Source organism: Microtus oregoni, unplaced genomic scaffold (assembly GCF_018167655.1).
Source record: "Microtus oregoni isolate MIOR12 unplaced genomic scaffold, Mior012 000007F_ref0000211, whole genome shotgun sequence".
In the NCBI taxonomy this organism is placed as follows: Eukaryota; Metazoa; Chordata; class Mammalia; order Rodentia; family Cricetidae; genus Microtus; species Microtus oregoni.
In genome coordinates, this window is record NW_024543066.1 from 35690026 (window position 1) to 35715954 (window position 25929).

At 42.9% G+C, this 25929-nt stretch overlaps 1 protein-coding gene across 1 annotated transcript in view; it reads left to right on the forward strand.

Moving 5' to 3' along the window:
• The window catches only part of Pkhd1 (PKHD1 ciliary IPT domain containing fibrocystin/polyductin), a 443194-nt gene that overhangs the window by 223897 nt on the left and 193368 nt on the right, over positions 1–25929 (forward strand). The window contains exons 48-49 of the mRNA XM_041656327.1: positions 15946–16126; positions 17525–17720. Coding sequence (XP_041512261.1) covers positions 15946–16126; positions 17525–17720 — 377 coding nt within the window. The remainder of the gene's footprint in view (positions 1–15945; positions 16127–17524; positions 17721–25929) is intronic.

Below are 25929 nucleotides of genomic sequence, written 5' to 3' on the forward strand. Positions count from 1 at the left end.
AACATGGAAAGAGTGGAATCAGTTGCAAAAAGCACAGGGTACCTTTGAGGAACTATGGAGCCATCACTCAGGTTCCTCTACAGTAAGTTTTACCTTTGCTAAGTTTACACAAAGATAGAAATATGTAGTTGAATTCATGGAGGAAAGTTAGTGGGCCATACTCTTCAGCAACACAAGGCTGATTATAGAAAATGTTCTGGCTCTCTACAACCATGGAATATGATGGTGTGAGAGTTCTTGAAAGTTTGTGGAAGACTGATGTTGTACTCTTTCCTTTCTTTACGTTTATTGTAGCCTTTCTCAGAAGGCAGAATACTCCAATGTTTTGAAGGCACTTTCTTATTCTTTCTCTCCCTCCCTTTCCCCCTTTCTTACAAACACAGACAATGGAAAAACAACTAATTGTGTAAAATGTCAGTGTATAGTGGCTGGTGAGAGGTTGGCAGGTAGGCTAATGTAGGGGGATGTTTTGAGCTGAGAATGGTTTTGAAGGATGCTCATGGAAAGGCATGTCACCAAGATTTGTTGGTGCTGCTCAAAATTTTGATTTTGCTCTGTTTTGTGCAATAAAAACTGTGCATGCAGCAGCAAGTATAAATAGCTAGAAGTTGCTTGTGGCAACATTATGGCCAGCTATTATATATCTGGATTAGGAAATATATAATTATAGAGGTTTTGTTTCTCAGTTGTTCAGATTTGATAATATTTAGAGTTCAATGCAGTGTTTTTCTTAATATGTAGAGATATGGACCCTCAGAAAATCCCAACTAATGCTAAACACAATGAAGGAATTAGTGCTTGTTCCCACTGGTATTGTTTGATGGCCTAACAAATCCTTTGGGGGCACTATACATCCGACAGTTCTATACAGTATATGGCCACTGAATTACATTCCTGTTAAGCAACTAGGATGATAAATTGTTATGCTCGTTTGGAAGTTTTATCAATAAATACATTAGTATTCTAATGAATCATATCACTTAATTAAAAAGAATCATTCCTGGGGCTAGAGAGATGTCTCAGTGATTAAGAGCACTGACTGTGCTTCCAGAGGACCTGGGTTCAATCCTCAGCATACATATGGCAGCTCACAATTATAAGTTACTCTAATCCCCAAGATCCAATGCCTTCTTCCTGCCTCCAAGGGCAGGACACTGCTGTTGGGCATATACATACATACAAGGAAATATCTCTCCATATAAAATAAGTAGATAAAATATTTAAAAGGAATCGCTGTTTGGAGGATGTAGCTGCTGGTAAAATTCTCATGCTGTAGAGGATGTTTCTACAGCTATGCACATATGGACACAAATGACTGAACTGAATGAGTCAATAACCACAGTAAAAAAAAAAAAGAAAACATACGTGTAGTAGAGGGGGAAGTGGTAAGGGAGATATGGAAGAAAATAGGTGTCAGTGGGGTTAGACATAACCGTATTTCATTGTACAGCATTCAGTCCTTTAACAAAGCATGCTATTAGGCAGGACACGTTCATGAAGAAAGAAAATGCGGCCTGGGAGCCTCAGAGTCCTTTTGTGTTTCTGATTGTGTACAGGAATTGTTGCCAATGGGAACATAAGGGTTAACATTTAAAACTGACTGGTTGCCTCCTGATTTCTTGCACATAAAGCCATGCGAAGTTCAGGGAGAGACTTCTTCCCCTAGTAATGAAGCTCTCTGCTGCTAATGGCCCATGCAGACTCCCTTGGCTCCTCCAAATTAGAAATACTTTTGTGCTCCTTTGCTTCATTAACAGTAAAGAGAGGGAGATTGGTGGCTATTTAGGGCACAGGGAAATTGGTGGCTATTTAGGGCAAGCAAAGATTGTAGTAATTATGGTTGGTAAATTCTCTTCATGGTGTTCTTTGACTCGTGATGTTCTCTTGGTGCCTTTCAGAGTAGCCCACCACTGTCAATGCTGATATTTGGCCTAGAAGGATAGAACTCGATCTGACTTCAACGTTTCGGGCCCTGGCCGTGGTCAATCTTACCTGCAGGGAGATGGGTCTTTTACATTTTGATTTGCTCTTTAGAATGTACTATATGACTACACCACCAGCTGTGATGAACACATGCTTGGGACCTACTTCTTTATTTACACTACAGAAAGTTGGCTTGCTCATGGCTGCCTAGCAAACCACACCCTGCATGGTTGAGATGGATGAGAGAGGCTTGGGAGGCTCAGGGCTCTACAGGAGCTGTCTTGGAAGGAAGAAGAAAGTTGGTTTAGATTCAAGTGTGTAGTGGTGTGTCCCTGATTTACCTAGTGGCCATTATCACGTTATTGTGTGCTGACAGAAGAGAAGAATACTCAGTGGATGGCCCAAAGGGTCACAAGACAAGTAGAACTTCATAATGGTATCAGAGTTTTGACAATATTTAAAGAGGAAACATGTTTATAAAAGCCTTTAGGAAACTGGAAAAATGTACTCAATTTTTTTTTTTTTTTTTTTTTTTTTTTATTTTTTTTATTTTTTATTTTAATTTATTTATTTATTAAGAATTTCTGCCTCGTCCCCACAACCGCTTCCCATTTCCCTCCCCCTCCCCCGATCAAGTCCCCCCCCCCTCATCTGCTCGAAGAGCAATCAGGGTTCCCTGACCTGTGGGAAGCCCAAGGACTGCCCACCTCTATCCAGATCTCCTAAGGAGAGCATTCAAACTGCCTAGGCTCCCACAAAGCCAGTACGTGCAGTAGGATCAAAAACCCACCGCAATTGTTCTTGAGTTCTCAGTATTCCTCATTGTCCGCTATGTTCAGCTAGTCTGGATTTATCCCATGCTTTTTCAGACCTAGGCCAGCTGGCCTTGGTGAGATCCCAATAGAACATCCCCATTGTCTTAGTGTGTGGGTGCACCCCTCGTGGTCCTGAGTTCCTTGCTCGTGCTCCGTCTCCTTCTGCTCCTGATTTGGACCTTGAGATTTCTGTCCGGTGCTCCCGTGTGGGTCTCTGTCTCTGTCTCCTTTCATCGCCTGATGAAGGTTAATATTCCTGAGGATGCCTATGTGTTTGTCTTTGGATTCACCTTATTTAGCTTCTCTAGGAACATGAATTATAGGCTCAATGTCCTTTATTTATGGCTAGAAACCAAATATGAGTGAGTACATCCCATGTTCCTCTTTTTGGGTCTGGCTTACCTCACTCAGGATAGTGTTTTCTATTTCCATCCATTTGTATGCAAAATTCAAGAAGTCCTTGTTTTTTACTGCTGAGTAATACTCTAATATGTATATATTCCATACTTTCTTCATCCATTCTTCCGTTGAAGGGCATCTAGGTTGTTTCCAGGTTCTGGCTATTACAAACAATGCTGCCATGAACATAGTTGAGCATATACTTTTGTTGTATGATAGGGCCTCTCTTGGGTATATTCCCAAGAGTGGTATTGCTGGGTCCAGGGGTAGGTTGATCCCGAATTTCCTGAGAAACCGAAACACTGCTTTCCAGAGTGGTTGCACAAGTTTGCATTCCCACCAGCAATGGGTGAGTGTACCCCTTTCTCCACAACCTCTCCAGCAAAGGCTATCATTGGTGTTTTTGATTTTAGCCATTCTGACAGGTGTAAGGTGGTATCTTAAAGTTGTCTTGATTTGCATTTCCCTGATCGCTAAGGAAGTTGAGCATGACCTTAAGTGTCTTTTGGCCATTTGAAGTTCTTCTGTTGAGAATTCTCTGTTCAGATCAGTGCCCCATTTTATAATTGGGTTGATTAGCCTTTTACGGTCTAGTTTCTTGAGTTCTTTATATATTTTGGAGATCAAACCTTTGTCAGTTGCAGGGTTGGTGAAGATCTTCTCCCAGTCAGTGGGTTGTCTTTTTGTCTTAGTGACGGTGTCCTTTGCTTTACAGAAGCTTCTCAGCCTCAGGAAGTCCCATTTATTCAATGATGCCCTTAGTGTCTGTGCTGCTGGTGTTATACATAGGAAGTGGTCTCCTGTGCCCATGTGTTGTAGAGTACTTCCCACTTTCTCTTCTATCAGGTTCAGTGTGTTCGGACTGATATTGAGGTCTTTAATCCATTTGGATTTGAGTTTTGTGCATGGTGATAGATATGGATCTATTTTCATTCTTCTACAGATTGACATCCAGTTTTGCCAGCACCATTTGTTGAAGATGCTCTCTTTTTTCCATTGTATACTTTTAGCTCCTTTATCGAAGATCAGGTGTTCATAGGTTTGTGGGTTAATGTCAGGGTCTTCTATTCGATTCCATTGGTCGACTTCTCTGTTTTTATGCCAATACCAAGCTGTTTTCAATACTGTAGCTCTGTAATAGAGTTTGAAGTCAGGGATGGTAATGCCTCCAGACAATCCTTTATTGTATAAGATTGTTTTGGCTATCCTGGGTTTTTTGTTTTTCCATATAAAGTTGATTATTGTCTTCTCCAGATCTGTGAAGAATTTTGATGGGATTTTGATGGGGATTGCATTGAATCTATAGATTGCTTTTGGTAGAATTGCCATTTTTACTATGTTGGTCCTCCCAATCCAAGAGCAAGGGAGGTCTTTCCATTTTCTGGTGTCTTCTTCAATTTCTTTCTTCAAAGACTTATAGTTCTTGTCAAGTAGATCTTTCACTTCCTTGGTCAGGGTTACCCCAAGGTATTTTATGCTATTTGTGGCTATCGTGAAAGGTGATGCTTCTCTGATTTCCCTCTCTGCTTCCTTATCCTTGGTGTATAGGAAGGCAACTGATTTTTTGGAGTTGATCTTGTATCCTGCCACGTTACTAAAGCTGTTTATCAGCTGTAGGAGTTCTTTGGTAGAATTTTTGGGGTCGCTTATGTACACTATCATATCATCTGCAAATAACGAAAGCTTAACTTCTTCCTTTCCAATACGAATCCCCTTGATCTCCTTATGTTGTCTTATTGCTATTGCTAGAATTTCAAGCACTATATTGAAGAGGTATGGCGAGAGTAGACATCCTTGTCGTGTTCCTGATTTTAGTGGGATGGCTTTGAGTTTTTCTCCGTTCAATTTAATGTTAGCTGTTGGCTTGCTGTAAATAGCTTTTATTATATTTAGGTAGGACCCTTGTATCCCTATTCTCTCCAAGACCTTTATCATAAAGGGGTGTTGAATTTTGTCGAATGCTTTTTCCGCATCTAGTGAAATGATCATATGGTTTTTTTCTTTCAGTTTATTTATATGGTGGATTACATTGATAGATTTGCGTATGTTGAACCAGCCCTGCATCTCTGGGATGAAGCCTACTTGATCATAATGGATAATTTTTCTTATGTGTTCTTGGATTCGGTTTGCCATTATTTTATTGAAGATTTTTGCGTCGATGTTCATGAGTGAGATCGGTCTGTAATTCTCTTTCTTGGTTGGGTCTTTTTGTGGTTTTGGTATCAGGGTAACTGTAGCTTCATAAAAGGAATTTGGCAATGACTCTTCTGATTCTATATTGTGAAATACCTTAAGGAGTATAGGTATTAATTCTTCTTGGAAGTTCTGGTAGAATTCTGCATTGAAACCATCTGGTCCTGGGCTTTTTTTCGAAGGGAGATTTTTGATAACCATTTCTAATTCTTCGCGAGAAACCGGTCTATTTAGATCATTCACCTGGTCTTGGTTTAGCTTTGGTATATGATACTTATTTAAAAAAATGTCCATTTCTTTTGTATTTTCCAGTTTTGTGGCATACAGGCTTTTGTAGTAAGATCTAATGATTCTCTGAATTTCCTCTGTGTCTGTGGTTATGTCCCCCTTTTCATTTCTGATCTTATTTATTTGCGTGTTCTCTCTCTGTCGTTTAATTAGTTTGGATAGGGGTTTGTCGATCTTGTTGATTTTCTCCAAGAACCAGCTTTTTGTTTCATTGATTCTTTGGACTGTTTTCTGTGTTTCTATTTTGTTGATTTCAGCCCTCAGTTTTATTATTTCCAGTCTTCTACTTCTCCTGGGCGCGTCTGCTTCTTTTTTTTCTAGAGCTTTCAGGTGTGTTTTTAAGTCCCCAATGTATGCATTCTCCGTTTTCTTTAAGTGGGCACTTAGTGCTATGAACTTTCCTCTTAGCACTGCTTTCATTGTGTCCCATAGGTTTGAGTATGTTGTCCCTTTATTTTCATTAAATTCAAGGAAGACTTTAATTTCTTTCTTGATTTCTTCCTTGACCCAGGCGTGGTTCAGTAGTTGACTGTTCAGTTTCCATGAGTTTGTCGGTTTTTTGGGGGCAGCGTGGTTGTTGCCTTCTAACTTTAATCCGTGATGATCTGATAAGACACAGGTGGACACTGAGATTTTTTTGTATCTGTGGAGGTTTCCTTTGTTTCCGAGTATGTGGTCAATTTTTGAGAAGGTTCCATGAGCTGCAGAGAAGAAGGTATATTCTTTCCTATTTGGGTGGAATGTTCTATAGATGTCTGTTAAGTCCATTTGCTTCATTACCTCCAATAATTCTCTTAATTCTCTATTAGGTTTCTGTCTGATTGACCTGTCCCTTGGAGAGAGAGGTGTGTTGAAGTCTCCTACTACTAGTGTGTGTGGTTTGATGTCTGCCTTGAGTTCTAGTAATATTTCTTTTACATAAGTAGGTGCTTTTATATTGGGGGCGTATATATTCAGGATTGAGACGTCCTCCTGATGAATTGTTCCTGTTATGAGTATAAAGTGACCGTCTCGGTCTCTTCTGATTGATTTTAGTTTGAAGTCAGTTTTGTTAGAAATTAGTATGGCCACACCTGCTTTTTTCTTAGGACCATTTGCTTGAAACACCTTTTCCCAACCCTTTACTCTGAGTAGGTGCCTGTCTTTGTGGTTGAGATGTGTTTCTTGCAAACAGCAGAATGTTGGATCCTGTTTTCGTATCCAATCTTTTAGCCTGTGCCTTTTTATAGGTGAATTGAGCCCATTAATATTAAGTGATATTAATGACCAGTGGTTGTTTACTCCGGTTATTCTTATTGCTTTTGGTAGTAGAGATTGTGTGTCTCCTTTCTTTGAGATGTGCTCGTGAAGGGCCATTAGATGCCTGGGTTATTGTAGGCAGTGTTGGCAGTGGTGGATTCCTTGGGTTGCGATTTTCCTTCTATTACTTTCTGTAGGGCTGGATTTGTGGCTACGTATTGTTTAAATTTGTTCTTATCCTGGAATGTCTTGTTTTCTCCGTTGATAGTGAACGATAGCTTGGCTGGGTATAGTAGTTTGGGTTTGCATCCATGGTCTCTTAGCTTCTGCAGAACCTCTATCCAGGACCTTCTGGCTTTCATAGTTTCCATCGAGAAGTCAGGTGTAAGTCTGATCGGTTTACCTTTATAAGTTACTTGCCCTTTTTCTTTTGCAGCTCTTAATATTCTTTCTTTAACCTGTATATTTTGTGTTTTGATTATTATATGGCGAGGAGATGTTTTTCTTTGATCCAGTCTGTTTGGTGTTCTGTATGCTTCTTGAATATTTAAATGAATTTCTTTCTTTAAGTTGGGAAAGTTTTCTTCCATAATTTTGTTGAAAATATTTTCTGAGCCTTTGAGCTGTGACTCTTCTCCTTCTTCTATTCCTATTATTCTTAGGTTTGGTTTTTTTATTGTGTCCCATAGTTCCTGAATGTTTTGTGTTGAGAATTTGTTGGCTTTGCTGTTTTCTTTGATCTGTTCGTTTATTTTCTCTATGGTGTCCTCAGCATCTGAGAGTCTTTCTTCTAGCTCTTGGATTCTATTGATTATGCTTGTTTCTGTAGACTCAGCTCGTTGGCCTAGATTTTCTATATCCAGCTGGTCCTCAGTTTGTATTTTCTTCTTTGCCTTCATTTCAGTTTTCAATTCTTGAACTGTTTCCATTACCTGTTTGATGGTTTTTTCTTGGTTTCCCAGGGTATCATGTACGTATTTACTCATTTCTTCAAACTTTTTGTTGTACTTCTCATCCATTTCTATAAGGGCATTTTTTACATGTTGTTTAAGGGACTCTATTATCTTCATAAAGTCGATTTTTTCCACTTCTTCTGTGTTAGGTTGTTCAAATACTTCTGTTGTAAGATCATTGGGTTCTGATGTTTTCATGTTGTTTTTCGGATTATTGGGTGAGTTCTTGCCTTGGCGCCTGCCCATCTCCTCCTATTGATCCTATCCAATGGATCCTTTAGAAACCGGATCAGGTTTCCCTGCTGGCCAAGGGCTCCGCTTACAAAATGCCCTCACTCTCTTTCGTGGTTCCTGCTGCAGGCCAAGAACCCTCTCACCCCTCCGAAGGATCTTCAGGACAGGACCAGGCTCCCCTTGTGCCAGTGACCTGGCCAACCAAAGGCCTACCTCTTTGATTCAATTGTAGTAGGGCGATCTGCTCTCCTTATTGCAGCCTGTCCCAGCTGCTTGGGTCTGGCCACCGCTCAGCCGCGTCTGGCGCCGCCGCCGTGCTGCCGCCGCCGCTGCGCCGCGTCTGGCGCCGCCGCCGCTGCGCCGCGTCTGGCGCCGCCGCCGCTGCGCCGCGTCTGGCGCCGCCGCCGCTGCGCCGCGTCTGGCGCCGCCGCCGCTGCGCCGCGTCTGGCGCCGCCGCCGCTGCGCCGCGTCTGGCGCCGCCGCCGCTGCGCCGCGTCTGGCGCCGCCGCCGCTGCGCCGCGTCTGGCGCCGCCGCCGCTGCGCCGCGTCTGGCGCCGCCGCCGCTGCGCCGCGTCTGGCGCCGCCGCCGCTGCGCCGCGTCTGGCGCCGCCGCCGCTGCGCCGCGTCTGGCGCCGCCGCCGCTGCGCCGCGTCTGGCGCCGCCGCCGCTGCGCCGCGTCTGGCGCCGCCGCCGCTGCGCCGCGTCTGGCGCCGCCGCCGCTGCGCCGCGTCTGGCGCCGCCGCCGCTGCGCCGCGTCTGGCGCCGCCGCCGCTGCGCCGCGTCTGGCGCCGCCGCCGCTGCGCCGCGTCTGGCGCCGCCGCCGCTGCGCCGCGTCTGGCGCCGCCGCCGCTGCGCCGCGTCTGGCGCCGCCGCCGCTGCGCCGCGTCTGGCGCCGCCGCCGCTGCGCCGCGTCTGGCGCCGCCGCCGCTGCGCCGCGTCTGGCGCCGCCGCCGCTGCGCCTCTGTGCGTCTGGCGCCGCCGCCGCTGCGCCTCTGTGCGTCTGGCGCCGCCGCCGCTGCGCCTCTGTGCGTCTGGCGCCGCCGCCGCTGCGCCTCTGTGCGTCTGGCGCCGCCGCCGCTGCGCCTCTGTGCGTCTGGCGCCGCCGCCGCTGCGCCTCTGTGCGTCTGGCGCCGCCGCCGCTGCGCCTCTGTGCGTCTGGCGCCGCCGCCGCTGCGCCTCTGTGCGTCTGGCGCCGCCGCCGCTGCGCCTCTGTGCGTCTGGCGCCGCCGCCGCTGCGCCTCTTGTACTCAATTTTTTAAAGGAACTGAATTATAACATCTATAAAATGAATCTAGAAATTAGCAGCCTAATTGATTAATAGAAAAGATAATTATAAAAATTTGATAAATAACTAGCTCTAGTCAAAATGACAAGGGCGTTCTTGGGACACATTCTTGTTCCTAAGACTTAAGAATAATTTCTTAAAAAACCTATCTGACTGTGTTGAACTATATTAAGATTTAAATAACTACAAAATGGTATAAATGATAACTAGAAAAACAATAAGAAATACAGACCATGAATGTTCAAAGTATTTGAGAAATTTTTTTCATTTAGTATATTATTTAAATTAGTTTTATTGACCCAAACTTAAGTTCTAGTTTTCTGATCTTTATCCTTACATAACATAAGCTCTACTGCATCTTCCACCTCCTTTCTCCATCAATTGTTACTTTTGGTTATCCAACCTGAGTCTGGCTAGCCAGCAATGTGATCTCTGAATATGCAGAATCTTTGGGTATCAGATGACCAAATGTCAGTGCTCTATTATATCTTCTCTTAGGGTACCTGATACTCCAGGGGTACCTGGTTGTGGTAATGCTGGGGTATTAGGTGGAGGTGGGTGACATTGAGAGTTTGGAAACCATGAAAAAAATTAATGGATGTATGACCTCCTCCAGGAAGCGAGAGACTGATAATTGAAGGCAGAAGAACAAAATTTGGGAATGCATGGAGGAAAAGGAGCATCAGGCCAGAGGTGTGTGTGTGGGGGGGGGGGGGCTATATTCAAGACTACCAAAGAGCTGAGTGCTCAGACCTTTGTAAATCCAGTGGTTAACACCAATAGCCTTCTGGAGATCAAATTGTATTGTTCCTCATTATTTTAGGTCAGGTGTGAGATGAACTGGTTATATGTTATCATAATTTGAATGAGAATTGCTTCTCCTAGGGCATCAAGAAGTATTTGAATACTTGGTCTCCTATTAGTGGTGCTCTTTGGGGGAGGTTTAAGAGGTGTAGGCTTGCTGGAAGAAATATATCCCTGGAGGCTGAATCTGAGTATTTGTAGTCTCAGACACTTTCTCTTCTATCTCTGTTTTATGCTTATATTGAAGATTGAGGCATTTAAATTCCCGTTCATTCCACACTTGCTGCCATGCCTTCCTACCATGATAGATTCTCATCATTCTAGAGGCATAAGCCAAAATAAATTCCTTCTCCTTCTTCCATAAGTTGCTGTCATTATGGTATTTTATCACAGTAAGAGAAAAGTAATTAGTCTGTGTTCTGATCTTTGGAGAGAAGCTATTACAGGCTCTTCATGGTCACTGATGATACCAGTATCATTTGACTGCAGGAGAGACGGAAAATTAAAACTCTCAAAGAGAGGTTGCTGTTCATAAAGATGAGCCATGAGGAGGAATTTAAATACTTATTGGATAATTGTCAACTTTGTGTTGACTATGGAGGTAGATGTCTCCAAACATCAGCAACTCAGCAATATCATAGTGGACTAAAATGATGAAATGGCTCAGGAAAAGGAATGGGAAATAGAAAAGTGCTTGTCCCAGCGTATTGAACATGGTGGTATTATTCATATTCATTGTAGCTGCTGCAATGACTTATGGAGCTTAGATGATGCTTATGGTACCAAGAGGGAGAACCTAGTCCTTGGAGATTACTTTGACTTCAACGAGATTTTAAAACACAGCTTGGTATGTAAAGGCCTATTGTGCCTTGCATATGGAGCTGTTCAACAGATTTTGCTACACATTGGTAGAACTCACGAAGACCTAAGCAAGCAGTGCCATGAAACCCAGAACTACAAGACCCTGAGGAACATCACAGGCTAGATGGATGCCAAGGTCAACCACTGCTGTGTCCTGGAAGATGAAGAAGTCTTAAATCCCCACGACAACCTGGGCAGCAGCAACATCATATAAATCTCATAAAAGATGACTGTCTATAGGATCTGGCCATTGTGGTGTCTGTAATGAACACCTCCGAGGTTTGAAGTACCAGTGTAGCAGAAGTAGGCAACCCTTTCAGAAGCAAAGGCTAGTAGACATTCATAGGTCATTAAATATTTGAAAAAGAAAAGTAAGATGCATTCCAAAGTGTTTAAACTGACAAAATCATGGGTAAAAGAGATGAGAATTTATATGAAAACTTCAGCATTAATCGTTGATTAATAAGTTTTGGATTCCTCTGACACTTGTATGGTTCTCTGTATCGAACCTTCATTGAGCAGACACAACACACAGTAGCTAGTCAGCATATTCAGACACAGTTATCACATTACTTGTTTATTCATTGAACAAATATCTTTTGAATGTTATTGCGTGAAAGACAATTAACATAGCAGATCAATGATTAGAAGTTTTGATATCTCATTTAGTCTCCTCTGGATTAGGTTGTACAGTTCATTATTCAATCTTTCTGTCCCTATAGAAACTGAAAGAGTCACTATTGAAGATGGCTAATATAGACCTGATCTGTGAACTGTGGAGAATCCCATTTCAAATTGGATCATAGTGCTCGCGAGAGCTGATTGATATATCTCCTTCATGTTTCTTGCTTGAAACTTTTCTCTCCTCATATCACTTTCGTTTTACATTTATTTCTTAGATGTCTTTTTTCATTTTTCAATGTATTGCACAAATTCGGCTGTACACTCCTAGGACTCGTCACTCCAACCAGAAGGTGTACAGTTTGGATGATACATAGCAAAGAGCTGAAGAAAAATGTTTATTATTCTAAAGGTTTTTCTAAATATTACAGTTCTGCAGTCCTAACTGTAGGGACGATGAGATGGAGAATTCAAAGCTGGCCTGAACAGTGAGTTTGAGGTCAGCCTTGACTATATGATGAGACTGTGTCTCAAACAACAATAATATTAAAAATGTACTATAAAATTCTATAAGTGGAACATGGATGTATCATTAACTGGGAAGAGGAAGAGGATGAAATGCAATGGGGGAGACTAGACCTTGGATTCAAAGTTGGAGCAAACTTTGTACGTGTCCATTCTGGTTCTAAGAATTTAAGTTAAGACTTGACCAATAGGATCAAAACCAACTGCAATTGTTCTTGAGTTCTCAGTAGTCCTCATTGTCCGCTATGTTCAGCTAGTCCGGTTTTATCCCATGCTTTTTCAGACCCAGACCAGCTGGCCTTGGTGAGTTCCAGATAGAACATCCCCATTGTCTCAGTGTGTGGGTGTACCCCTCGTGGTCCTGAGTTCCTTGCTTGTGAGCCTAGGCAGTTTGGACGCTCACCTTAGGAGACCTGGATAGAAGTGGGCGGTCCTTGGGCTTCCCACAGGTCAGGGAACCCTGATTGCTCTTCGAGCAGATGAGGGAGGGGGACTTGATCGGGGGAGGGGGAGGGAAATGGGAAGCGGTTGCGGGGAGGAGGCAGAAATCCTAAATAAATAAGTAAATAAATAAATAAATAAATGAATAAATAAGAAAAAAAAAGACTTGACCAATAGTTAGTTCTACTACAAATCTTAGTAGAAATGGGTGAGGTAAATCCTAGGTGTCTAAAACATAAAGATGGAAAAGTACTTCCTTTAAGCTTATAGTGATCTAGGTAATACCACCTAGGTAAATCCTGAAACAGAATAGTTATCTAATTCAAATGCAACAGGGTTTTTTGATTCCTCTTATTTCATTAGTAGGGGAAACAAATGTGTTTAATCTCACAAGAAATACCCAGGTCAATGGCCTGCAACATTAAAGCCTATAGTCGTGTGTTAAAGTGACAAGGCATCACAGTAAACCTTCCCTTCATGCCAAGTCATTTACCCATAGCCACAAGAAGACCAAAGGCACTCAGTACACACCATCAGAAGTCTCAAACATACTGAAGCATGAAACTTCTTTAATTTATTCTGTTTTATTTGATAGTGTAGTCCTCAATTTGTACTTTGTTGATAACAATTCTGCCTCAATGTCAAAAGGCAGTTTTGTTATCGTGTTATACACGTGACAGTTTAGGCTTTCAAACAGATGGTAAGGAATCAAGAATGCGTTTTGGAGGAAAAGAATCCAAAATTTATAGGGTCAGTAAGTTCCCAAGTTCACCCATGCTGAGATACACAGTTTACCTTTGTATTTTATGTCTAACATTTTTCATTTTATTCTAGCTGGCAAAGCCATTTTTTATTTCCTTTTGTTTATTTGAAAAAAAACTTAGTCTGCCTCCCATTGCTATGCTAAAACATCATTATCAAAACCAACTTGGGAATCAAGAGTTTATTTGGCTTATAGGTCCCTATCATGGTCTGTTAAGAAAGGAATCCTGGCAGGAACCTGGAAGCAGGAACGGAAGCAGAAGCCATTGAGGAGGATCATTGAGGAGTGCCTTGCTCCCATGACTTACTCGCTTCGCTTTCTTAGACACTCATGACCTGGGATGACACAGCCCATTGTGGGCTATGCCCTCCACATGGATAATTAACCAAGTAAAGGCCCCATTTTCTTGCCTATAATGCAGTCTTATGGAGGCATTTTTACAATCCCGGTTCTGACTTTCCAGAGGACCCTAGCTTGTGTCAAGGGGACAGAAACTACCCAGCATACACAGAGTCCCTCTCTGTGGCCCAGGAAGACCTGCAACTTGAGATCCTTTACTGAGTCTCCTGCTTACCTGCTATTCACTATTCCCGTTTTTATCTAGTTACAATGGTGCATCTCTCCAATTTCAAGGACTTGTGAGGCAAAGGCAGGGATTCATTTGAACTCAGGAGATCATGACAAGTTTGGTGATGTAGTAAGGACTGTGTCTCTACACAAATGTTTCCTCTTCATTAATAAACTACTGCGTTATGAACTGGGCTTAGATGCATTCAGGTTCCATCTCACTGTGAGAAGTCTTGAGCCTCTCTGTCTCATCTCCCCTTCCTTTCAGAGTATAATTATTTGCATGTGGCTAAATGCCATGGTGAAAAGTTCTCATGAAATCTGAACAAAAGGTGAAAAATACAGCCATATGTTTATTGAACTTTAAAAACATTCTTATTTTTTTGTTTCCATTTTGTTTTATTTCCAGAGTCTGAACTTTTGACTAGATATATTTATGTTCTAATAAAGTCTTCAAAATCACTTTCTGGGATGGGCTACCCAGAACAAGTCAGGAGGTCTAGGGATTGTTCTACTACAGTCTGATTCAGTTTCCTCATTTGGTAAAATAAGCTCTGTATACAACACTTTATTAAAGTTAGCAAGAATATCACCATAGAACCTTCATCTGGCGATGGATGGAGTTAGAGACAGAGACCCACATTGGAGCAATGGATTGAGCTCCCAAGGTCCAAATGAGGAACAGAAGGAGGGAGAACATGAGCAAGGAAGTCAAGACTGCGAGGGGAGCACTGAGACGGTGGGGCTGATCTATTGGGAGCTCACCAAGGCCAGCTGGACTGCGACTGAAAAAGCATGGGATAAAACAGGACTCTCTGAATATGGTGGACAATGAGGGCTGATGAGAAGCCAAGGACAATGGCACTGGGTTTTGATCCTACTGCATGTACTGGCTTTGTGGGAGCCTAGCCTGTTTGGATGCTCACCTTCCTAGACCTGGATGGAGTGGGGAGGACCTTGGACTGCCCACAGGGCAGGGAACCCTGACTGCTCTTCAAACTGGAGAAAGAGGGGGAGGGGCGTGGTGTGTGGGGAGTTGGGGGAGGGAAACGGGAGGCGGGGAGGAGGCAGAAATTTTTAATAAAAAAAATAAAATAAAAAAAAAGTAAGCAAGATAGCGCAGACTGCTCTTGGAAGACCTTATCCAACCCATCTCCATTTTATAAGAAGCCAGATAGTCAGCAGTGTGCATAGAACCCTGTGCAAACACAGAGGTCACCAAACCCAGGAGCATCAAGGGTCAGTGGTGGCATTATGTTCGTGCAGTAGACCAGGCCCTGGGAGAGAAGCTAGGATCTTCATTCCAGGGAACACTACTGATGTCGTTTCTCCTGGGCAATAGGAGAAGGGTACTGAGTAGTTTAGACCCAGCAGGTTCTGGGCTCATGAAAGATCTAGGAATATCAAGTTACTCAAAACATGTTCTCTGTTGTTAAGAAGTGTACTACCTGGCAGAATTCTTACTGTAGACAATTGTTAAATTAGTTGTATTTATTCTAGCTCGTATGGACATTAAGGTGACATTTATTAGTGATTTCAGATATGAATGTTGCTTACCCACTTCCACCACTGAGGTGTAATCTATGCAAGGTTTCTGGTGACAGTCTCCTAGTGGACTGTTCTGATCTGCATAGATTGTGAACTCCGTGGACACATATGTAGAACCCTCCTGACATCACCAGCAGGGAAAAATACAGACCATGGAAGAGGAAGGCATTTGATATAGAATGGGAAAAGTACCATGGAATTAAATTTTTAGAGCTTATTTATTCATTCATTTTAAATATATGTGTGTTTCGCCTGCATGTATATGTATGTCTATGCACAGTTTATGTGAAGTGTCCATGGACTCCAGAAGAGGGAGTTGAGTCCCATGGTACTGGAGTTAGATACAGTTGCCAGCAGCCCTGTGGATCCTGAGATTCAAATCTGGTCCTACAGAGGAGCAGCAAGTACTCTTAACTGCTGAGCTATCTCCCAGGCACTAAGTGGAAACTTTTACTTATGAATTCTTTTCTTTCTAATTCACTATAGAGATAAGGCCCTTGAGGTTCCTAAGAATTTAATTGTGACCGACGGCAAAAATAAGACAATCACGGTCAAGTACGTAGGTGACACATTGTCTAACTCGTATGGCTGGATGGCTCTGCTCTTGGATCAGGAGACTTACTCACTGCAGTTCCAGAACAGTGATTGGATGGAGCGCTCTTTACAGGTAATCCCGCCCACTGGTGCAAGTTCTTTCCACACTAAGGTGTTCTTATCTGCACCTCTGTGAAGGAATAGGTTGGAAATATTATCTGGTGCTCATGAAGGAAGCTGCAGCAGCAGCATTTTTCTAGTTGGTCTGCTTGTTAGCTTTTAGGGTTTCAAACCCATCCCGAATGCAAACCTTGTTCTACTAGAAATGTAGTAATTCTATGAAAAGTTGCCTTTGAGCATCTCCTATCATTTCCTTCCTCCCTCTCTCCTTCCCTTTCTCCATCCCCTACTCCCTTCCCTCTCTCCTTTCTCTCCCCTTACTCCCACCTTCCCTTCTTCTCCCCTCCCTCACCCCCTCTCTCCCTTATATAAGCTAAAACCTAACTTATCCTTTACAGTGGTTTGAAGCCAGAGAAAATTTCTTAACCAGGCCATCACATGGTTCATACTGCCACCTTGTGGCTGAAGATGAATTTACAAAGAGCTCTGTCTTCACATTTCTCCAGGCAGAGCTAGATGAGAAGAATGAAATTACTAGGGGTAATGACTAGGTAGAAAGTGGGCACATTTTTCAAGATAATAACAACAACAATAAATAAGACATAAAATAAAATTTGAAATGGAAACAGCAATTCAACAGGTTTCCTTTAGCTTATTTCCCCTTTCACACGGTTTGGTCTCCCTGTGCCACATGCAACCTGGCCCACATAACTGTAAAAGTTTATCTTAGGGATACAGGAAAGGCTTATGTGATCTTCTCACCACAGCTCCCAGGAAAGATATTGGTCCCCCTACCTCTCTTTGCTGTCCTCTGGGTTTACCGTGTGAATCCAAGGGATTTTCCCCAAAGTTAAGAATAAGGATAAGGCTCAGGAATGTTTGTGTCCTGGCTCGGCACTGTCCTGCCTTGCGATCTGAGGACGTTACTGTATGCTCTAGAATAGGACACTGAGATTAACCATCACCAGGCTCTCGGGGTTGAATGAATCACAGAAATAGTGCCTTGTGGTGGGGAAGGTACCCTGGCAGTGTCAGCCATGGCTGCAATGCATGCAGAGTTCCTAACAACTGCTTGCCTCTCCATCTTGTGAGGAAAGCTGGGAACGAACTGCAGACCTGCCTCCTTCTCTTACAGCTTTTTGACTGATTGAGAGAAGTCAGTTCACCTGTCTGGGCCAGGCTCTCCTCCTCTGTTAGCGGTGGCTATGAAAAGACGATCCTGGTGGTTTTTTTCAGTCTTCACATTTGATGATTTTGTAGCCCAACTGTGAACTTCCCATGAAGTAGATTTAAAGAGGCCTATTTCGGCCCAGAAAGTGTGGGGTGGCGTTGACCTGCTCTGATGCCAAATAACTCCTTTGAGAGGAGGGGTCTCCTTGTTTACCAGTGTGTTTTTTCCTTCTCACTTCAGTACTTAGCAACATTTGACAGCTTTGCCCCTGGAAATCATCTCCTGCTGCTGCACGGGGACCTACCACCTTATCCGGACATCCTCATCAGGTGTGGAAGTCGCCTGGGTCAGTCACTTCTGTCTCCTCCTTTGCCCAGTCGCGACAGAGGCTGTGATTGGTTCTTCAACAGCCAATTGGGGCAGCTCACCTATCTCGGTACGTGCCCACCATGGAAGTATTTTTTGAGGGCATATAGTCAGAAAGCTTTTGTGCTGTGAAATAAAGAATAAAGGGGATAGCTGTGCTATATGTTGTAATTAAATGGGTGGGCTCTAAAATCAGATCACGTGAGTTTAAATCTCAATTTCAATCCCAAGATTCAGTAGGTAGTGAGTGATAGACACATAGATACATAGGTGCTCTACATTTTAGTCCCATCATTTGTAAATTAATAATAGGACCTTCTTTAAACCTGCCGTTAAATAAAGGTTGGTGTGTAAAATTTTTTATAAAAGTGTTTAATTTATATTAAATGTTCAATAAGTGTTTGTGATACTGATAAATGTTCAATAACTGTTTGTGATACTACTATATTAATTGATATATGTAATTAATTAACATATTAATTAATTGGGTATTCTGTTTGTATAGTAAAATAATTGCAAATTAAAACTGCTCTGAGATAGGTCAGGACAGATGGCTCAGTGTTTAAAAGTACTTGTTGCTCTTACAGAGGACCTGAGTTTGCTTCCTAGGGCATCTGCCAGTAGCTCCAGCTCCAGGGGATCCCAGGGGATCTAGCGTTTGCAGGCATGACACGCATGTTCATAAAGCCATACTCAGACACACATGCATATACATAATTTAAAAAACACTGCTTGGAGAGTCCATTGCACTCCAGTCAGAATGACTATTATCAAGAAAACAACAGCGAACACTGACAAGGATGTACGGAAAGAGGAACCCTTATTTACCTCCATTGAAAATGTGACGTGCTGAAGGCATTATGGAAATCAGTATGAAGGCTTGTCCAAAAACTAAAGAAAGAATTACTCAATGCAATGGAAAAATTCTATATCATCATCCCAGAGCTTCTTGCTCACGTGTGTTTATTGATACACCATTCCCAATAGCTAGGAAATGGAGGCAGGCTTGGTTTCCATCAGCAGAAGAGTCTGCAGGCAGAAGGAGTTCCTTCTCACGTGTGTTTCCCAGTCTCCCAGTGTTAGGCTCAGGATTGTCCATTTTTGACCTCCTGAAGTATCTCAGTATTACGCTCAGGACTGTCCAGTTTTAACCTCCTGAAGTCTATGTGGTTTTATTTTTCTATTTCAGTGTCCTCATTGGTCACTGAGAACTAATGTTTCCACTTGTATCAGCCTCACCAACTCACTAATATGATCTATGTCAACTGGTGGTCACTATATATATATATATATATATATATATATATATATATATATAGTCACAGAAGACATGTCATTAGTTCCATCTGAACGTTCATTAACTGTTGAGTTTTGTGACCTTTTAGGGTTTAGTGACTACACTGCTCTTTTGTGGTGGTATGGAAGACAGAGGATCTGATAACGTGGCTTTCTGCAGTGATGGCTTTGTTATGAGTGTTTCTTAATAGATTCTGACAAATTCACCGAGCCTGATCAACACAGTGAGTCTCAGCCCTGCCACAAGCCAGACTTGGCCCTAAGCACAGCAAATAGTAGGCAGTTGCCCTGGGTCACTTGTCTTTCCCACTTGGGCATAACCATATGAAGACTGGGTTTGACCCACAAAAAAGCCTTGCCATGACTGAATTTTAATTCATATGAAGGAAGAGTTGATGCTGTCCTGGCATAAAAAGACAATTTAACAAATGCATTAAAATGTATGTTCCTTGCACGGAACTTAGCAATTCCTAGTTCATTTCTAATATGAAATAATCACATGGCAGTCATCATATAGTGGCATTTCATTTGGTAGGTAGATTTTACTAATAATATTTTTTATCAGAATATTCTCATAGTCTTTCCTTGGCCTATGATTTGGAAAGTCAAAGGAAGCCATGTAGGGTTGCTTAAATGTCTAATGTAGTTAAAGACTCGTGATCCTTGAGGAGGATGCCCAGTAGGCGCATGTGTGGTCACTATCACCTCTTTTAGACTCTAAATGAATGGGGCAAATGAGTGACTGCAACCACTTATGTTTCCATTTCTGGTCTGGAGTTGAGGTGTGTGCTCTTTCCCTCTATTAGCTCCCCATGCAGCTACATTGACTGTGCACATTTGACCGTAATTAAGTATATCCTATGTGTAAAGTTTGCAACTTCTGGGCGAATGTGGTGGAAAGAACACCATGGATCCTACAGACTGGTGTGCTTTCCCTAATATCCTATTAATCGTGATGAAAATGTCATAGCTGGTACTCCAACAAACACATAGGAAATACAATTTGATACTTGTGTTGCCCATTTGATAAATTAGAACCTTACTTTCATCTAGTTATTTAGTTTTGGTGACCTTTTAGGATTAGAATTAGAATAATTTACATAAAATTTGCAAGATTTCTTAGGTGTGTACTAGGATGTGAATCACTAGCCAAATTCCCTATAAGAAGTCTGGACACTGCTAGCCTACCAGAGGTGCGGCCTTAGGTCAGTTTTTCTGTTGTTCTTTGACTTAGCTGCTGTTTCCTTCTGAGGCAGCCTCTTCTGACAACTGGATGGATTTCATTCATTAACTACTTCTTTTATTATTATTATTTTTCATACAATATACATTGATTATTTTCTCATCCCTCCTCCCTCTCCCAACTCCTCATTTCCCTACCCATTTAACTTCATTATCTTTCTCAACCACCCCCCAAAATAACAAAAGTAAAAACAAGCAAACAAAATCCAATAAACAATTAAAACAAAACATAAAGTACACATACAAAAAAAACAAAACAAAAAACAAAGAAAAAACGTGGACTCTATTACTCCTGGGCATAGGGTCTGCTTTGGAGTGTGGTTGATAAATCCAGTGACCCTCCATTGAAGAAAACTGATTTTTCCTTTGCCAGTGGGTATCAGATTCTTGGTTAGAGATGAGACTTTGTTCAGGGGCCTTTTTTTTTGTCTGGGATTTATATCTGGGTTGAATATTAACTACTTCTAAGTGGATGATCTTCTGCGCTGTCTGTTTGTAATCTTACCATATCCCATAGTGGGAAGGTTATTTTTTGTCATTTATTATATCTCCCCTTCTTGACTTTATTACATATGACTTATGGTATCTGTCTAACTTTCAGCCCACACAAGAAACGACAGAACCCAGGCATTCTAGCTCCTGGCTCTGGATCTATCCACTAGAGTGTGCTACCCACTAAATAATCATTGATCACCAACCACAAAGGATGGGGAAGGGGCTTCTCGGCAGGCTACAGAAGAAAACTTCTCACTGGTCCCCAGCGACAGTGAAAAATAAACCATGCACATATTGTGACCCTGCCATTTCTCCTTTCCAGTGAGGCTACTTTTGTCTTTGTTCAGCGAACATCTTTATGGAGTGCTGGGTTTCCAGAAACCTCCCGGCCAGTGCTTGGAACTTAGGGTTTTAATCAGTGGCTGGCTGGCTCTTTTACCTGGGGCATGGTGTTATAATTGCTCCATGCCTCAATACCTTCACTTCTACAAGGAGGTTAAGAATATTTACTTGTCTCTTGGAAATGTGATACAAACCACTCAAATACATTAAAGCTTGCTTAGCATAACCTGCTATGCTGGTAAAACATTTCTCCATGGATAATTTCTCTTTCCATTAATGTGGTGTCTTCATTTCAGTGAACTCACTATAGTTTCTCTTTGCATGTCTGTGCGTGTGTGCTGGAGCACAAGTGGGCATCTATGTGAAGACCAAAGGTCAACTGCAGGTGCCATTCTTCAGGTGCCATGCCCCTTGTCTTCTGAGATAGGGTTTCTGGGTGGCCAGGAACTTCAGTTGGCCAGTGAGGCTTGCAACCCAGTTCACCCATCTCTGCCTCCCCAGTGCTGAGATTCCATATGTATATTCCTCCTGTTCTTGGCACTTTTCACACAGGTTCTGAAGATCAAATTTAGGGTCCCATGGTTGCAAGTCAAATACTTTACCAGCAGAGACATCTCCCAGCCTCTTTGCTATTTTCTAAACTGGATTTTATATTACTTGAAGTCCACCATCATATGACAATGACATTCCTGGCATGATGCTGTGAACAGATTTAAATTCATTCACTTAAATCTATCGTTGGGAGAGACTGGTTCGGGTGGCCTTTCCGAAGCCACTGAAAATATTGTGCAGGGAGTTGATGACTAAGGAGGACGCAGGAGAGTCGTGCTGCCGAAGCCCGGGTTACGACCCAGAGGAAAAATATTTGATGCGGTGAGCTGTAAGGAATGGCAGTCCACAGCTCTAACTTCCGAGTTATGCTCAGGAACACACGTAACTGTAAAACAAGCATTCTTTCCTGTTTGCCAGGCAGGAGTGCAACTCAGCCAGCCCGCTTCTCTGCTCACACGGTTTGACTGACGGCTCGGCGTGTCTCTGCCTTCCCAAGCTACTTTCTTACTACTTCATTGCTGCCGTCTTCCCCCACCCCTCCGGAATGTTTCAGTTCATGGTGAACTATTTTTATTTTTTAGTTACATTAACGCTATGAAATAATTAGTCAGCTAATTAATCTGGTTTACAAGCTTTGTAGGATTCTTCAGCTGTCAGTCAGGCCCAGGCCTGAGGCCTCCATCTAGTCTCATCTCTCTTGCCCATGTGATTCTCGTTGCCATGGCTACTGGCTACATCTGCTGACACCCCGCTCTCTATTTATTGCTTAATTAAGAATTTCACGCTCAGCCCTTATCTGCCTCTAAGAACAAGCGCATACTGTTAAGAAATCCCAAATTTAGGCCCAGACACAAGGAAAGTCTTTCTTATGGACTTGGCTCTGTGGAGCCTCTCTAAGGATCCTCTCAGCATCCCAGCCGCCACCCTTCAATCAAAAATCATTAAATGGGGCAGAGATAATGAGCATGTAGCATATCAAAAGAAGGATGTTTGCTTGGTCCAAAGGAGGGAAAGCTGCTAGGCCCCATGCTCTGCCCCACTTCAAAGGGAGATGAGACCCCTCATCACTGCGGCCTGATAAAGCCTCATTTGTTCTGGGCTTGACTTATGCAGAAGGTCTCCTATGTCAGACCATCTCACAGACTGGGTTTCCCCCACTCCTCGTCCCCACCAATACTGACCCCCCCCTTTGGCCTTCCTCATGCTCGTGTGTCAGCACTTAGGCAGCTGGGTCCCCCAACGCATCAGGCCAAGCGTGTAATCACTGACTCCCCACTCACAATGGCCACTTGTAGGGGGGTGGCCGGGAGGAGGTCTTCATCACAATAGGAACACAATTATTGCAGCTGCTAGGGAGGGCTATGCTTCTTCCTGTAGCAATATAATAGGACTTGCCCAAACCAGGAGGTGAAGGCCGTCGGGAGGTGGCGAGGGGGTGAGAGGAGTGGAGAAAACAACCTTGACTGGATTATTCATATTCTGACTCTTGGAAGCCCGATGTGGAGCCAGTGGGGTTCCAGCAGCTGCTCCTCCGCAGACTCTTCTAATAATTGTACATTCTGTCAAGGGTCAACTTACTTTTGACCCTGTCCTTTTATATTGGTAAAAGGCTCTTTAGGGCAAACTGTTGGGTTGTGGCAGGGTGCATTAAATACTCAGAGCCCCCACCCTTTGCTTCCCCTCACCCCGCACCCGACTGGCAGCCTGTGATGAATTCATATCAGATGCGTTTCCATTCACAGTTATCCTCCCGAATTCACACAGCCCCCCCCCCCCCCCCCAGCAGAGCAGAGACCATTACTGCACTGGGACATTGTGTGCGGCAGCAGCTGAAGGTCCACCTGCAAGGCTCAGAGGCTCCTATGCTACCACCTTCTGACCAGCCAGAAAACAAAACCAAAACAGAACTTGGCAGACTAGCTAATGCATGTGTTCAAATGTTCCCTTCACCAAGATAAAAGCTGCTATGTATTGAGGATCTGGGGGTTGTAGTCTCTGCAATCAAGCACGATGTGGCTGGAAAGGCAGATGAATTTTTGTTCTGTGTGCCAAATTTCTTTGGAGAAAGTCAAGTCACTCAACACAGATGCACTAGAAATCTTGTTGCTAACTTATAAGATCCTGAAAATAATGATGTTTTCTTGAGTTTGAGGCTAGATTCATGACCATGATAGCCTTTTAGCTCTCCTGTTCTCAAAGCAGTCAGGACACTGGCCACCATTTGGACTCCTCCATGTTTCTGTGTGCCTAAAGATGCCATGTGCTTCCTGGAGACGGAATCCTGTGAGGATATAAGAAGACAGGATTGAACTGCTCTCCAGAGCTCTTGGGAGCATCTGTAGGAAGGGCAGAATCATAATCTTCCACAAAGCGGTTGCCCTCCCCATGCCGAAGGCCTCTAAGGCAATCTATAGCATTCTAGTTAATAAATTAATTTACATTCTTATAGAAAACTCATTCTCCAAAGATCCCTAAGGACTTTACCAGTAGCCGATTGACTTGGAAATATACTAACCGTTATAGTTAAAAAAAAATCTAGAGAGTGGGAAGAAGCTTGCAATGAGCAAAGGAATTCTTTGCTTCCTGGTTATAGAAGTCCCTGTTCCAAAAGAAATAAAATCAAGAGGGGGAGTAGAGAGAATGAAGGAAGAAGTGGGTGAGTGGGGGGAGGGGAAAGAGCTGGGAAGAAAGGAAGGGAAAGAAACGTAGATGAGTTATTATGGATCTTTTCTAAGTTATAGGCTTAGGAAGATGATTCTTAGTAATGCAAAGTGGAAAACCATGATTGACACCGGTCACAGGTGAGGTGACCTTTATTCCAACAGAGCTGATCCGACCCTAGGTTCTGTGCTTTTTTCTTTTCTATTTTTCTATTATCCCACCCACTATCTTTTTAGAATTTAAGGTTGGATCCTTAGCCAGGTAAACCATTTCTTCTATTTGCAAGAAAACCGTGTATGTTTTAGCTGATGCTACGTTCAGCTACACGACCCTTATCCTTAGACTTTTGCCCCATTCAGTCCTCTTTTTGTTGATGGCTCAGCTGCCACAGCCTCCTGAGACCTAGGATCACAGGCATGAGCCGTCACACCCAGCCCTTTCCTCATACTTTCGTGCCCTCTGTATTATTTGCTTAATATTTAAAATCCACTTTTACACTGTTGTAGTTTTAAAATGTAACCTTGTCATGTGCAACACTATTCCCTAAAACTATTGAAATTAATGGGATACTTGTATCTTTCTAAAGTACCTGAAATGTCAGTTGAAAGAAACATGCTATGCTACCAAAATCATGGCTATGCATGATAATGTCGCTTGCAAAGTTTTGTCTGATTTCTTCCAGTTACTATTGTGACCGCAGGGGTCTTTCCCATGAGAGTTTCTCTTCTTAGTTGAGAGGAACACCTGTTCCCAAGTACAAGCTGTGTTGTTAAAGTCCAGAAGAAGTTATGTACTTATGTAAATACTGTTTTTTTTTAAATTTATCTCATGGGTAAACAGAATAGTCATTTCCAGATCCTTCTGAAAAAACTTTGTGTGTGTGTGTGTGTGTGTGTGTGTGCGCGCATGCGCAGGCAGGCGCAAGACATTGCAAATGCCTCCACACAAATATGGTACACACTGTTCTGAGTCAGACCCATAATTGTTATTGTTCTCTGCATTAATTAAGAAGGCTTAATGAGCCAGCTCCCAGGACTATGATTAATGCAGACATATCTGTCAGTCTTGATTAAGTTATTCTAAAAAATATTAGCAGCTGCCCATGAGTGAATATTACTGGAGGTAGAAGAAGGCTCGAACATAGGATTTTCCTCTTTTTCCATAAGTACCTTCCAAGGACCATGTGTTGTGAGGGAAAAAATAAGTCCCATAGCTTCTTAGTGATGCCAAAATCAGGCAGGAGTATGTATTATCCTATGACTCAAGTCGCTTTGGCACTCACTGGCAGGTAAGTGCTTCCTGCAGCTAAGTCAGAAGACAACAACTTTGGGGGCATGAGGTCAAGTTCAGGACTCAGGAAAGCTCACGGCAGATCCTAAGAGAAGAGATAGATCCAACAGTCATGGCAGCAAGAATGGAAACATGGAGAAAGGACCAAACACAACAGCTCTCTTAGGAAGCCAGCCCTGGAAGGCACTGACATACTTCTCTTAGAACACATAGTTACTTACTTTCCCTTCCAAAACTTCAAAAACGCCTTAGGCTAGCTTAAGGGAAGAGTGGGGGATACTCCCTCCCCTCTTTTCTAGGACTCTGGACAGGACAACATTCAACAGGCACAACATCTTAACTTATACACCTCCTGTATGTCTGTATAACTGTCTTCTTTTTCTCTTTTCAGGATCCACTTT